General features: G+C 42.6%; 1 protein-coding gene across 2 annotated transcripts in view; it reads left to right on the top strand.

Annotated features, from left to right (window-relative positions):
- LOC139379111 (glucosidase 2 subunit beta-like) overlaps window positions 1–15,017 on the top strand; it is a 270,891-nt gene that overhangs the window by 217,032 nt on the left and 38,842 nt on the right. For both annotated transcript variants that reach the window (XM_071121937.1, XM_071121936.1), the window contains exon 13: window positions 9,815–9,886. In XM_071121937.1, coding sequence (XP_070978038.1) covers window positions 9,815–9,886 — 72 coding nt within the window. The remainder of the gene's footprint in view (window positions 1–9,814; window positions 9,887–15,017) is intronic.

Raw genomic sequence — 15,017 nt, 5'->3', positions numbered from 1 at the left:
GAAGACCAACCCAGGTGTAAGTGAGAACAGATGATAAGACCAACCCAGGTGTAAGTCAGAACAGATGATAAGACCAACCCAGGTGTAAGTCAGAACAGATGATAAGACCAACCCAGGTGTAAGTCAGAACAGATGATAAGACCAACCCAGGTGTAAGTCAGAACAGATGATAAGACCAACCCAGGTGTAAGTCAGAACAGATGATAAGACCAACCCAGGTATAAGTCAGAACAGATGATAAGACCAACCCAGGTGTAAGTCAGAACAGATGATAAGACCAACCCAGGTGTAAGTCAAAACAGATGATAAGACCAACCCAGGTGTAAGTCAGAACAGATGATGAAGACCAACCCAGGTTTAAGTCAGAACAGATGATGAAGACCAACCCAGGTGTAAGTCAGAACAGATGTTCGCGCATGTGTTCGATATGTTTATTTCAAGTCATGTCATGCTTATGTATGTGTTGTAAAAGACATGGGCTCCCAGGCAGCGCTACTGTAAGGCGTCACTGGTAAAAATGGGGCTGGACTGTAGATGTTGAGGGTCTATTAGTGGATCAAGGCCAGTTCTGCAAAGGAATCCTCAAGAACACCTCTCTCTTCCAATAGAGAGAAGAAAAGAGAAGAGATTTGGAGACAAGAAAAATACTGTGTGGAAATTATTTTCATTTTTGTACTTATTAAATCCTCTCAATTTGGAGTAAAATACAGGTATTCCCTCGAGATGTAGTTTTGTTTGTGTGGGGAGAGGCAGGCACTAAAGGCCCCCACAGCGCAGAGGCATATATACGCCACATGGCTGCCGACTCAAAACATTTGTTGTGACAAATATCGTTTGGGCTGTGGGTCGAAGCTCGGCCTGGTAATGGTAGATTAAACACTGGATAGGAGGATACACTATTTAGACCTGATACACCGTGTTTTCTAGTACATAGACATTATACAGTGTTTTCTCTGTTTTCTAGTACATAGACATTATACACAGTGTTTTCTAGTACATAGACATTATACACAGTGTTTTCTCTGTTTTCTAGTACATAGACATTATACACCGTGTTTTCTAGTACATAGACATTATACACAGTGTTTTCTCTGTTTTCTAGTACATAGACATTATACACCGTGTTTTCTCTGTTTTCTAGTACATAGACATTATACACAGTGTTTTCTCTGTTTTCTAGTACATAGACATTATACACAGTGTTTTCTCTGTTTTCTAGTACATAGACATTATACACAGTATTTTCTAGTACATAGACATGATACACAGTGTTTTCTCTGTTTTCTAGTACATAGACATTATACACAGTGTTTTCTAGTACATAGACATTATACACAGTGTTTTCTAGTACATAGACATTATACACAGTGTTTTCTCTGTTTTCTAGTGCATAGACATTATACACAGTGTTTTCTAGTACATAGACATTATACACAGTGTTTTCTAGTACATAGACATTATACACAGTGTTTTCTCTGTTTTCTAGTACATAGACATTATACACAGTATTTTCTAGTACATAGACATTATACACAGTATTTTCTAGTACATAGACATTATACACAGTGTTTTCTCTGTTTTCTAGTACATAGACATTATACACAGTGTTTTCTCTGTTTTCTAGTACATAGACATTATACACAGTGTTTTCTAGTACATAGACATTATACACAGTGTTTTCTAGTACATAGACATTATACACAGTGTTTTCTCTGTTTTCTAGTACATAGACATTATACACAGTGTTTTCTAGTACATAGACATTATACACAGTGTTTTCTCTGTTTTCTAGTACATAGACATTATACACAGTGTTTTCTCTGTTTTCTAGTACATAGACATTATACACAGTGTTTTCTAGTACATAGACATTATACACAGTGTTTTCTAGTACATAGACATTATACACAGTGTTTTCTAGTACATAGACATTATACACAGTGTTTTCTAGTACATAGACATTATACACAGTGTTTTCTAGTACATAGACATTATACACAGTGTTTTCTCTGTTTTCTAGTACATAGACATTATACACAGTGTTTTCTAGTACATAGACATTATACACAGTGTTTTCTAGTACATAGACATTATACACAGTGTTTTCTCTGTTTTCTAGTACATAGACATTATACACAGTGTTTTCTAGTACATAGACATTATACACAGTGTTTTCTCTGTTTTCTAGTACATAGACATTATACACAGTGTTTTCTCTGTTTTCTAGTACATAGACATTATACACAGTGTTTTCTAGTACATAGACATTATACACAGTGTTTTCTAGTACATAGACATTATACACAGTGTTTTCTAGTACATAGACATTATACACAGTGTTTTCTAGTACATAGACATTATACACAGTGTTTTCTAGTACATAGACATTATACACAGTGTTTTCTAGTACATAGACATTATACACAGTGTTTTCTCTGTTTTCTAGTACATAGACATTATACACAGTGTTTTCTAGTACATAGACATTATACACAGTGTTTTCTAGTACATAGACATTATACACAGTGTTTTCTAGTACATAGACATTATACACAGTGTTTTCTCTGTTTTCTATTACATAGACATTATACACAGTGTTTTCTAGTACATAGACATTATACACAGTGTTTTCTCTGTTTTCTAGTACATAGACATTATACACAGTGTTTTCTAGTACATATACATTATACACAGTGTTTTCTAGTACATAGACATTATACACAGTTTTTTCTCTGTTTTCTAGTACATAGACATTATACACAGTGTTTTCTAGTACATATACATTATACACATTGTTTTCTAGTACATAGACATTATACACAGTGTTTTCTCTGTTTTCTAGTACATAGACATTATACACAGTGTTTTCTAGTACATATACATTATACACAGTGTTTTCTAGTACATAGACATTATACACAGTTTTTTCTCTGTTTTCTAGTACATAGACATTATACACAGTGTTTTCTAGTACATATACATTATACACATTGTTTTCTAGTACATAGACATTATACACAGTTTTTTCTCTGTTTTCTAGTACATAGACATTATACACAGTGTTTTCTAGTACATATACATTATACACATTGTTTTCTAGTACATAGACATTATACACAGTGTTTTCTCTGTTTTCTAGTACATAGACATTATACACAGTGTTTTCTCTGTTTTCTAGTACATAGACATTATACACAGTGTTTTCTAGTACATAGACATTATACACAGTGTTTTCTCTGTTTTCTAGTACATAGACATTATACACAGTGTTTTCTAGTACATAGACATTATACACAGTGTTTTCTCTGTTTTCTAGTACATAGACATTATACACAGTGTTTTCTAGTACATAGACATTATACACAGTGTTTTCTAGTACATAGACATTATACACAGTGTTTTCTCTGTTTTCTAGTACATAAACATTATACACAGTGTTTTCTAGTACATAGACATTATACACAGTGTTTTCTCTGTTTTCTAGTACATAGACATTATACACAGTATTTTCTAGTACATAGACATTATACACAGTGTTTTTTCTGTTTTCTAGTACATAGACATTATACACAGTGTTTTCTCTGTTTTCTAGTACATAGACATTATACACAGTGTTTTCTCTGTTTTCTAGTACATAGACATTATACACAGTGTTTTTTATTACATAGACATTATACACAGTGTTTTCTCTGTTTTGTAGTACATAGACATTATACACAGTGTTTTCTAGTACATAGACATTATACACAGTGTTTTCTCTGTTTTCTAGTACATAGACATTATACACAGTGTTTTCTCTGTTTTCTAGTACATAGACATTATACACAGTGTTTTCTCTGTTTTCTAGTACATAGACATTATGCACAGTGTTTTCTCTGTTTTCTAGTACATAGACATTATACACAGTATTTTCTAGTACATAGACATTATACACAGTGTTTTCTAGTACATAGACATTATACACAGTGTTTTCTAGTACATAGACATTATACACAGTGTTTTCTAGTACATAGACATTATACACAGTGTTTTCTCTGTTTTCTAGTACATAGACATTATACACAGTGTTTTCTAGTACATAGACATTATACACAGTGTTTTCTCTGTTTTCTAGTACATAGACATTATACACAGTGTTTTCTAGTACATAGACATTATACACAGTGTTTTCTCTGTTTTCTAGTACATAGACATTATACACAGTGTTTTCTAGTACATAGACATTATACACAGTGTTTTCTCTGTTTTCTAGTACATAGACATTATACACAGTGTTTTCTCTGTTTTCTAGTACATAGACATTATGCACAGTGTTTTCTCTGTTTTCTAGTACATAGACATTATACACAGTATTTTCTAGTACATAGACATTATACACAGTGTTTTCTCTGTTTTCTAGTACATAGACATTATACACAGTGTTTTCTAGTACATAGACATGATACACAGTGTTTTCTCTGCAACATTTTCCCAGTCAGAAAGGGGAGGAGGACAACATTCGACATGAAAGGATAAATGTTTAAACGGAAACTCTTGGAGACAAGAAACATTTAATGCAAACATCCTTATGAACGAAGAACTCCGTGTCCAATCACTTACCTCTCTCTACCCCCCCTCTCTCTCTACACCTCTCTCTCTCTCTACCCCCCCCTCTCTCTACTCCTTCTCTCTCTCTATACCCTCTCTCTCTCGACCCTCTCTCTCTCTCTACCCCTCTCTCTCTATACCCCTCTCTCTCTTTACCCCCTCTCTCTCTCTACCCTCTTTCTCTCTCTACCCCCTCTATTTCCTCTCTCTACCCCCTCTCTCTCTCTCTCTACCCCTCTCTCCCCTTCTCTCTCTCTACCCCCTTTCTCTCTACCCCCTCCCTCTATCTCCTCTCTCTCTACCCCCCCTCTCTCTACCCCCCTCTCTACCCCCCCTCTCTCTCCCTCTACCCCCCTCTCTCTATCTCCTCTCTCTCTACCCCCCTCTCTCTACCCCCCCTCTCTCTCTACCCCCTCTCTCTCTACCCCCTCTCTCTCTCTCTCTACCCCCCCTCTCTCTCTCTACCCCCCCTCTCTCTCTCTACCCCCTCTCTCTCTCTATCCCCCTCTCTCTCTACTCCTCTCTCTCTATACCCCCCCTCTCTCTCTACCCCCTCGCTCTCTCTCTACCCCCCCTCTCTCTCTATCCCCTCTCTCTCTCTCTTTACCCCCTCTCTCTCTATACCCCTCTCTCTCTTTACCCCCTCTCTCTCTCTACCTTCTTTCTCTCTCTACCCCCTCTATTTCCTCTCTCTACCCCCCGTCTCTCTCTCTCTCTACCCCTCTCTCCCCTTCTCTCTCTCTACCCCCTTTCTCTCTACCCCCTTCCTCTATCTCCTCTCTCTACCCCCCCTCTCTCTCCCTCTACCCCCCTCTCTCTATCTCATCTCTCTCTACCCCCCCTCTCTCTCTACCCCCTCTCTCTCTCTCTCTCTACCCCCCTCTCTCTCTCTCTACCCCCCCTCTCTCTCCCTCTACCCCCTCTCTCTCTCTAACCCCTCTCTCTCTCTATCCCCCTCTCTCTCTACTCCTCTCTCTCTATACCCCCCCTCTCTCTCTACCCCCTCTCTCTCTCTCTACCCCCCCTCTCTCTCTATCCCCTCTCTCTCTCTCTACCCCCCCTCTCTCTCTATCCCCCTCTCTCTACTCCTCTCTCTCTATACCTCTCTCTCTAACCTCTCTCTCTCTCTACCCCCCCTCTCTCTCTATCCCCCTCTCTCTCTACTCCTCTCTCTCTACTCCTCTCTCTACCCCCCTCTCTCTCCCTCTACCCCCTCTCTCTCTCTATCCCCCTCTCTCTCTCTACCCCCTCTCTCTCTCTACCCCCCTCTCTCTACCCCCTCTCTCTCTCTCTACCCCCCCTCTCTCTCCCTCTACCCCCCCTCTCTCTCCCTCTACCCCCCTCTCTCTCTCTACCCCCCTCTCTCTCTTTACCCCTATCTCTCTACCCCCTCTCTCTCCTCTCTCTCTCTTTCTACCCCCTCTCTCTCTCTCTACCCTCTCTCTCTCTCTCTTCCCCCCTCTCTCTTTACCCCCCTCTCTCTCTACCCACTCTCTCTTTTTACCCCTCCCTCTCTTTACCCCCCTCTCTCTCTACCCACTCTCTCTCCCTACCACTCTCTCTCTTTACCCCTCCCTCTCCACCCCCTCTCTCTCTCTACCCCACCCCTCTCTCTCTACCCCCCTCTCCCCTTCTCTCTCTCTACCCCCTCTATCTCTACCCCCCTCTCTCTCTATCCCCTCTCACTCTATACCCCCCCCTCTCTCTCTACCCCCTCTCTCTCTCTACCCCCCCCCTCTCTCTATCCCCCTCTCTCTCTACTCCTCTCTCTCTACCCCCCCTCTCTCCCTCTACACCCCCTCTCTCTCCCTCTACCCCCGTCTCTCTCTCTCTCTTCCCTTACCACCATCTCTCTCTTCCCCTCTCTCTCTCTAGCCCCCTCTCTTTCTCTCTTCCCCGCTCTCTCTCTACCCCCCTCTCTCTCTATCCCCCTCTCTCTCTACTCCTCTCTCTCTACCCCCCATCTCTCTCTACCCCGCTCTCTCTCTACCCCCCTCTCCCTCTATCCCCCTCTCTCTCTACTCCTCTCTCTCTACCCCCCATCTCTCTCTACCCCGCTCTCTCTCTACCCCCCTCTCCCTCTATCCCCCTCTCTCTCTACTCCTCTCTCTCTACCCCCCCCTCTCTCTACCCCCTCTCTCTCTCTCTACCCCCTCTATCTCCTCTCTCTCTACCCCCTCTTTCTCTCTACCCCCTCTCTCTCTACCCCCCCCTCTCTCTCTACCCCCCCTCTCTCTAACCCCCCTCTCTACCCCCCCCCCCTCTCTATCCCCCCCTCTCCCTCTCTTCTCTGATATTCATCGTTTTCTTTCATCTTTCTTTTTCCTCTCTCTGCTTTTGACCCCTCCCCCTCCCCGACCCACATCCACTTTCACTTCAACCTTTCTTCCACCCCATCCCTTGCTCTTTCTCTTCCCCTCTCTCACTCTCTTTCATTTTGGTTGACTTGGCCTCTTCCTTTCCTTTTGTATTAGTCAATGCATTGGTTCAAATGTCAAGAACAAACCCTGCTGGCTTACCTCTGTCCTTTTCTCCATCCAGTTCTTTGATCAGTTTACTGGAGCTCTTCTCTGTCTTTTCCACTCTCTGGCGCTCACTAGCCAACGTTAACAACGGCCTGCACTAATTGCTAGCTTCTCCAGTCTCCTGAGTCTGGGTAGAAAAGCTGTGCGTGGCCACCAGTGGCTCCTTGACAGAGAGTTGAGACAAAATGGTGGCCAACAGGGCTTTGTTCAATAATGCTGGCCTGTGTGCGTTCGTCTTCGTACCTTCCTCATATAGCTATGTGACAGAAGGGATACACAGTACCAGTCAAAGGTTTGGACACACCTACTCATTCAAGGGTTTTTCTTTATTTTTACTATTTTCTACATTGTACAATAATAGTGAAAACATCAACACTATGAAATTACACATATGGAATCATGTAGTAACCAAAAAAGTGTTAAACAAATCTAAATATGTTTTATAATTGAGATTTTTCAAAGTAGCCACCCTTTGCCTTGATGACAGTTTTGCACACTCTTGGCATTCTCTCAACCAGCTTCACCTGGAATGCTTTTCCAACAGTCTTGAAGGAGTTCCCACATATGCTGAGCACTTGTTGGCTGCTTTTCCTTCAATCTGCGGTCCAACTCATCCCAAACCATCTCATTTGGGTTGAGGTCGGGTGATTGGGGAGGCCAGGTCATCTGATGCAGCACTTCATCACTCTCCTCCTTTTTGAAATAGCCCTTATACAGCCTGAAGGTGTGTTTGGGGTCATTGTCCTGTTGAAAAACAAATGATAATCCCACTAAGCGCAAACCAGATGGGATGGTGTTTTACTGCAGAATGCTAGATAAATTCTAAATAAATCACAGACAGTGTCACCAGCACAGCACCATAATATACCACCTCCTCCATGCTTCATGTGGGAACCGCATGTGGAGAGATCATCCATTCACCTACTCTGCGTCTCACAAAGACATGATGGTTGGAACCACAAATCTCAAATTTGGAGTCAGACCAAAGGACAGATTTCCACCGGTCTAATGTCCATGTCCATTGGTAACTCTGGGTCTTCCTTTCCTGTGGCGGTCCTCATGAGAGCCAGGTAACTCTAATTAACTTATCCTCTGCAGCAGAGGTAACTCTGGGTCTTCCTTTCCTGTGGCGGTCCTCATGAGAGGCAGTTTCACCACAGCACTTGATGGTTTTTACGACTGCACTTGAAGAATCCTTCAAAGTTCTTGAAATGTTGTGTTAAAGTGACCTTCATGTCTTAAAGTAATGATGGACTGTCATTTATTTTTGCTTATTTGAGCTGTTCTTGACATAATATGGACTTGGTCTTTTACCAAATAGGGCTATCTTCTGTATACCACCCCTACCTTGTCACAACACAAATTATTAGCTCAAACACCTTAAGAATGAAATAAATTCCACAAATTAGCTTTTAACAAGGCACATCTGTTAATTGAAATGCATTCCAGGTGACTACCTCATTTAGCTGGTTGAGAGAATGCCAAGAGTGTGCAAAGCTGTCTTCAAGGCAAAGGGTGGCTACTTTAAAAAAAATTGAAGAATCTAAAATAAATAAAACATATATTTTGATTTGCTTAACACTTTTTTGGTTACCACGTGATTTCACATGGTATTTCATAGTTCTGAAGTCTATTATTCTACAATGTTGAAAATAAGTAAAATAATAATGAACCCTTGAATGAGTAGGTTGTGTCCAAACCTTTGACTGGTACTGTGACTGGTACTGTGACTGGTACTGTGACTGGTACTGGTACTGTGACTGGTACTGTGACTGGTACTGGTACTGTGACTGGTACTGTGACTGGTACTGGTACTGGTACTGGTACTGTGACTGGTACTGTGACTGGTACTGTGACTGGTACTGTGACTGGTACTGGTACTGTGACTGGTACTGGTACTGGTACTGTGACTGGTACTGGTACTGTGACTGGTACTGGTACTGGTACTGTGACTGGTACTGTGACTGGTACTGGTACTGTGACTGGTACTGGTACTGTGACTGGTACTGTGACTGGTACTGGTACTGTGACTGGTACTGGTACTGTGACTGGTACTGTGACTGGTACTGTGACTGGTACTGGTACTGTGACTGGTACTGTGACTGGTACTGTGACTGGTACTGTGACTGTGACTGGTACTGATACTGTGACTGGTACTGTGACTGGTACTGGTACTGTGACTGGTACTGTGACTGTGACTGGTACTGTGACTGGTACTGTGACTGTGACTGGTACTGTGACTGGTACTGATACTGTGACTGGTACTGTGACTGGTACTGGTACTGTGACTGGTACTGTGACTGGTACTGTGACTGGTACTGTGACTGGTACTGGTACTGTGACTGGTACTGGTACTGTGACTGGTACTGTGACTGTGACTGGTACTGTGACTGGTACTGTGACTGTGACTGTGACTGGTACTGTGACTGGTACAGATTAAGCCTAGTCCTGATATCAAAAAGCAATCTCGATATCCATTGAAAATTATATTTTAGTCCAGGCTTAATCTGTGTCTGGGAAACTGTACCAATGTGTCTTCCACATCCATATATTTTTCTAACTGAACATAGAACTGTACACATCAATGGAGATTAGTGCAGATATGTAGAGTGAAAATTACACTATTCTATGTTCAACAGGACATGGTGAAAGTAACTCATTTTCTAAAAAAAAATATTTTTTTGTTCTATTCTTCTCTGAAGGTATATTTACGAGCTGTGTCCCTTCAGTCAAGTAACGCAGAAGAGTGCTTCAGGAGAAGTGGTGTCCTTAGGGTGAGTACCTCGTTAACGTTCACCGGTGTTACCACAGTTTCAACCTGTGCCGGTTTCCACCTCGTGACGCCATGGCTTTTTGGAGGACTCTTGGAATGTTCAGCTATCCTCTTTAAAAGCCATCCCTGGCTAACCGCAATTAAGTCCTGTTTTTTAAAAAGGCTATACGTGTTTAAATCAATCTCTTTCACCTTCTCGAAAAAAAAGGAATTAATATATGTTCAACAATGTGCCTGCTATATTTATTTGGGATGTGTTGTTCTCACATGCCAGTCCCAAAAACTCCTTGATCATTGTTATAATGTTGCGTGTGGATTAAGACCAATATTTCTGCCCGATATTGATCTTTTTATTGTTCTTCAACATCTGTTAGGCTACATGTGACCTTTAATCAATTGCTAACAAATCTCTATTACGGTTATCATACATTTTGATCAATTGCAAAAAGGGGGGTGGACTTCATATACTGGACTGGGTTGTATTTCTGTGAAGGGTTTCCATTTCATCTGAAGGGTTAAAGTAAAGGCCTTTTAGTTTCTCCCAAGGGGTTGGATCTGTGGTAAGGGGATCTGTGGTAAGGGGATCTGTGGTAGGGGGATCTGTGGTAAGGGGATCTGTGGGAAGGGGATCTGTGAGAAGGGGATCTGTGAGAAGGGGATCTGTGAGAAGGGGATCTGTGAGAAGGGGATCTGTGGTATGGGGATCTGTGGTATGGGGATCTGTGGTAAGGGGATCTGTGGTAGGGGGATCTGTGGTATGGGGATCTGTGGTATGGGGATCAGGGATAAGGGGATCTGTGGTATGGGGATCAGGGATAAGGGGATCTGTGGTATGGGGATCTGTGGTATGGGGATCTGTGGTAAGGAATTTGTGATAAGGGGATCTGGGATAAGGGGATCTGGGATAAGGGGATCTGTGATAAGGGGATCTGTGGTATGGGGATCTGTGGTAAGGGGATCTGTGATATGGGGATCTGTGATTGGATCTATGATAAGGGGATCTGGGATTGGATCTATGACAAGGGGATCTGGGATTGGATCTATGACAAGGGGATCTGGGATTGGATACTACCCACCACTGCGACCTGTACGCTCTCGTTGGCTGGCCCTCACTTCATACCCGTTGCCAAACCCACTGGCTCCAGGTCATCTACAAGACCCTGCTAGGTAAAGTCCCCTCTTATCTCAGCTCGCTGGTCACCATAGCAGCATCTCAGCATCTCTGAAACTGGAAACGCTTATCTCCATCACTAGCTTTAAGCACCAGCTGTCAGAGCAGCTCACAGATTACTGCCCCTGTACATAGCCCATCTATAATTTAGCCCAAACAACAACCTCTTTCCCTACTTTATTTATTTTGCTCCTTTGCACCCCATTATTTCTATCTCTACTTTGCACATTCTTCCACTGCAAATCTACCATTCCAGTGTTTTACTTGCTATATTGTATTTACTTCGCCACCATGGCCTTTTTTTTGCCTTTACCTCCCTTATCTCACCTCACTTGCTCACATTGTATATAGACTTATTTTTCTACTGTATTATTGACTGTATGCTTGTTTATTCCATGTGTAACTCTGTGTTGTTGTATGTGTCGAACTGCTTTGCTTTATCTTGGCCAGGTCGCAATTGTAAATGAGAACTTGTTCTCAACTTGCCTACCTGGTTAAATAAAGGTGAAATAAATAAATAAGGGTATCTGGGATTGGATCTATGATAAGGGGATCTGGGATTGGATCTATGATATGGGGATCTGGGATTGGATCTATGATATGGGGATCTGGGATTGAATCTATGATATGAGGATCTGGGATTGGATCTATGGTAAGGGGATCTGGGATTGGATCTATGATAAGGGGATCTGGGATTGGATCTATGGTAAGGGGATCTGGGATTGGATCTATGGTAAGGGGATCTGTGATAAGGGGATCTGGGATTGGATCTATGATATGGGAATCTGGGATTGGATCTATGGATAAGGGGATCTGGGATTGGATCTATGGTAAGGGGATCTGGGATTGGATCTATGATATGGGGATCTGGGATTGGATCTATGATATGGGGATCTGGGATTGAATCTATGATATGAGGATCTGGGATTGGATCTATGGTAAGGGGATCTGGGATTGGATCTATGATAAGGGGATCTGGGATTGGATCTATGGTAAGGGGATCTGGGATTGGATCTATGGTAAGGGGATCTGTGATAAGGGGATCTGGGATTGGATCTATGATATGGGAATCTGGGATTGGATCTATGGTAAGGGGATCTGGGATTGGATCTATGGTAAGGGGATCTGGGATTGGATCTATGATAAGGGGATCTGGGATTGGATCTATGGTAAGGGGATCTGGGATTGGATCTATAGTAAGGGGATCTGGGATTGGATCTATGGTAAGGGGATCTGGGATTGGATCTGTCCACCGGTGGACATTGGTCTTGTATCAAGGTGTTTCGGTGCTACGGTATGAAAGGGGTACACTCAACCCTACGTGTAGAACTTTAATATCTCTTTTTGTAGAATGTGTTGTTTATTTTTTGGAGCGTTGGCATGTCGGTGCAGAGAGTCGGTGCGCAGGCTGCGTATGTACCTGTGAAGCCATGGGAACCTGCAGAAAGGTGTATTACCGGATCCATCCATTCTAACTCACGTCCTTTCCACCCGCCCCGTGGGATATCTATCTATCACGTTGGTCTTTTACACCATTCTATTTTCCTCCTCTGCGTGATCACATTATGCTCCTCCCCTTGCCGTCTTGTCGCCTCAGTTACTGTCAAACTTATATTTATCTCCTTATCACCGTTTTGCTGGTGTCAGGAGATTTGAGGTGTTGATTATGGGATGTCGCTCCGCTGTCCTCTCTCTCCTCTCTCATTATCCTTAACCGTCAGCCATCAGACTCTTTACAGGGTACAATTATTGAAATGCTATTCTATTGACGTTACACTTCTCTTTAAAAACTTTTAATGTGCTTTTATGATTGACTTAGACTCCTCCTGAGCCTCGATTTTGACGCCATTTGGGCCACAAGGGTTAAATACTTGTTTTGGAGCATTGACAAGGAACAGGGCTTCAATTACCAGATGTTTTTTATTTTATTTTTGAATTAAGTGTCAAAACATTTTCCGTTTCAATAAAATTATGTTATTAGATACCGGTGGTAGCAGTTCCTATCCGTTTCAGTTGGGAGGGAAACATGATGTGGCAGCGGTTCCTATCCGTTTCAGTTGGGAGGGAAACATGATGTGGTAGCGGTTCCTATCTGTTTAGAGTTGGGAGGGAAACATGATGTGGCAGCAGTTCCTATCTGTTTCAGTTGGGAGGGAAACTGGATGTGGTAGCAGTTCCTATCCGTTTCAGTTGGGAGGGAAACATGATGTGGCAGCTGTTCCTATCTGTTTAGAGTTGGGAGGGAAACATGATGTGGTAGCTGTACCTATCTGTTTAGAGTTGGGAGGGAAACATGATGTGGTAGCTGTACCTATCTGTTTAGAGTTGGGAGGGAAACATGATGTGGTAGCAGTTCCTATCTGTTTCAGTTGGGAGGGAAACATGATGTGGTTGCGACCTACAAAAGAACCAACCTGACTCTGTGTAGACATCACGTGTAAAGGAGACATGTTAACTGACTGTGTGTAAAGGAGACATGTTAACTGACTGTGTGTAGACATCACGTGTAAAGGAGACATGTTAACTGACTGTGTGTAAAGGAGCAAGCAGAGATAGACCAGAGGGAGCTAACCTCTGTGGCTAGCAGAGATAGACCAGGAGGGAGCTAACCTCTGTGGCTAGCAGAGATAGACCAGGAGGGAGCTAACCTCTGTGGCTAACTAACTAGTGGAATGGAAAGAGAAGTGTTACTGGTTTTAACTAACTAGTGGAACCGAAAGAGAAGTGTTACTGGTTTTAACTAACTAGTGGAACCAAAAGAGAAGTGTTACTGGTTCTAACTAACTAGTGGAACCGAAAGAGAAGTGTTACTGGTTTTAACTAACTAGTGGAACCGAAAGAGAAGTGTTACTGGTTCTAACTAACTAGTGGAATGGAAAGAGAAGTGTTACTGGTTTTAACTAACTAGTGGAACCGAAAGAGAAGTGTTACTGGTTTTAACTAACTAGTGGATCCAAAAGAGAAGTGTTACTGGTTTTAACTAACTAGTGGAACCAAAAGAGAAGTGTTACTGGTTTTATTAACTAACTAGTGGAACCAAAAGAGAAGTGTTACTGGTTCTAACTAACTAGTGGAACCAAAAGAGAAGTGTTACTGGTTTTAACTAACTAGTTAAATGACTTGTTGAATAAAGTGCTGAAGAAGAAGAGTAGCATTATAACAGCTACTGACTCAGGGGCTTCACCTTAGGTGTCCTGCAGCCAGACCATATTGTGGGTTCCAGCAGGAAACCATAGGGGAGCTCCAGGGTAACTTTGTAAAAGACACACAAAAGGAGCACTGGGTATCTGTAGTTTGCCCTTTGTCTTTGACGAAGTGTCGAATCCCTGCTTTCAGCTAAGAATTCATTTCAAGTAATTAGTCTTAGCTGAAACCCTATACCCGGGACTTAGCGAGTGTGACTCACCCGTGAGGGTGTTGTCCGGTCAACTAGAAAGGGAGGACCAGCCGCTAGCAGGATTGTCTGACTATGACACACTTATACAAGTATTATAACCCAGGGGTTGACCGTATCCTGTGTAAAATAGCGCAGAGCGGTCTATAAATACATATTGGATTGCTCGTTGGTGTTGTACACAAAAATAGCCCCCGCTAACACATAGTTTACCTTGTCACAAACTACCTGTCAAGTGTTAACAGTAGGAAGGAGGGAGCTAACCTCTGTGGCTAGCAGAGATAGACCAGGAAGGAGCTAACCTCTGTGGCTAGCAAAGATAGACCAGGAGGGAGCTAACCTCTGTGGCTAGCAGAGATAGACCAGGAAGGAGCTAACCTCTGTGGCTAGCAGAGATGGATCAGGAGGGAGCTAACCTCTGTGGCTAGCAGGGATAGACCAGGAGGGAGCTAACCTCTGTGGCTAGCAGAGATAGACCAGGAAGGAGCTAACCTCTGTGGCAAGCAGAGATGGAGCAGGGGGGAGCTAACCTCTGTGGCTAGCAGAGATAGACCATGAGGGAGCTAA

This window comes from Oncorhynchus clarkii, chromosome 21 (assembly GCF_045791955.1).
Source record: "Oncorhynchus clarkii lewisi isolate Uvic-CL-2024 chromosome 21, UVic_Ocla_1.0, whole genome shotgun sequence".
Taxonomy (NCBI): Eukaryota; Metazoa; Chordata; class Actinopteri; order Salmoniformes; family Salmonidae; genus Oncorhynchus; species Oncorhynchus clarkii.
This window is presented reverse-complemented; position numbering and strand designations above follow the sequence as displayed.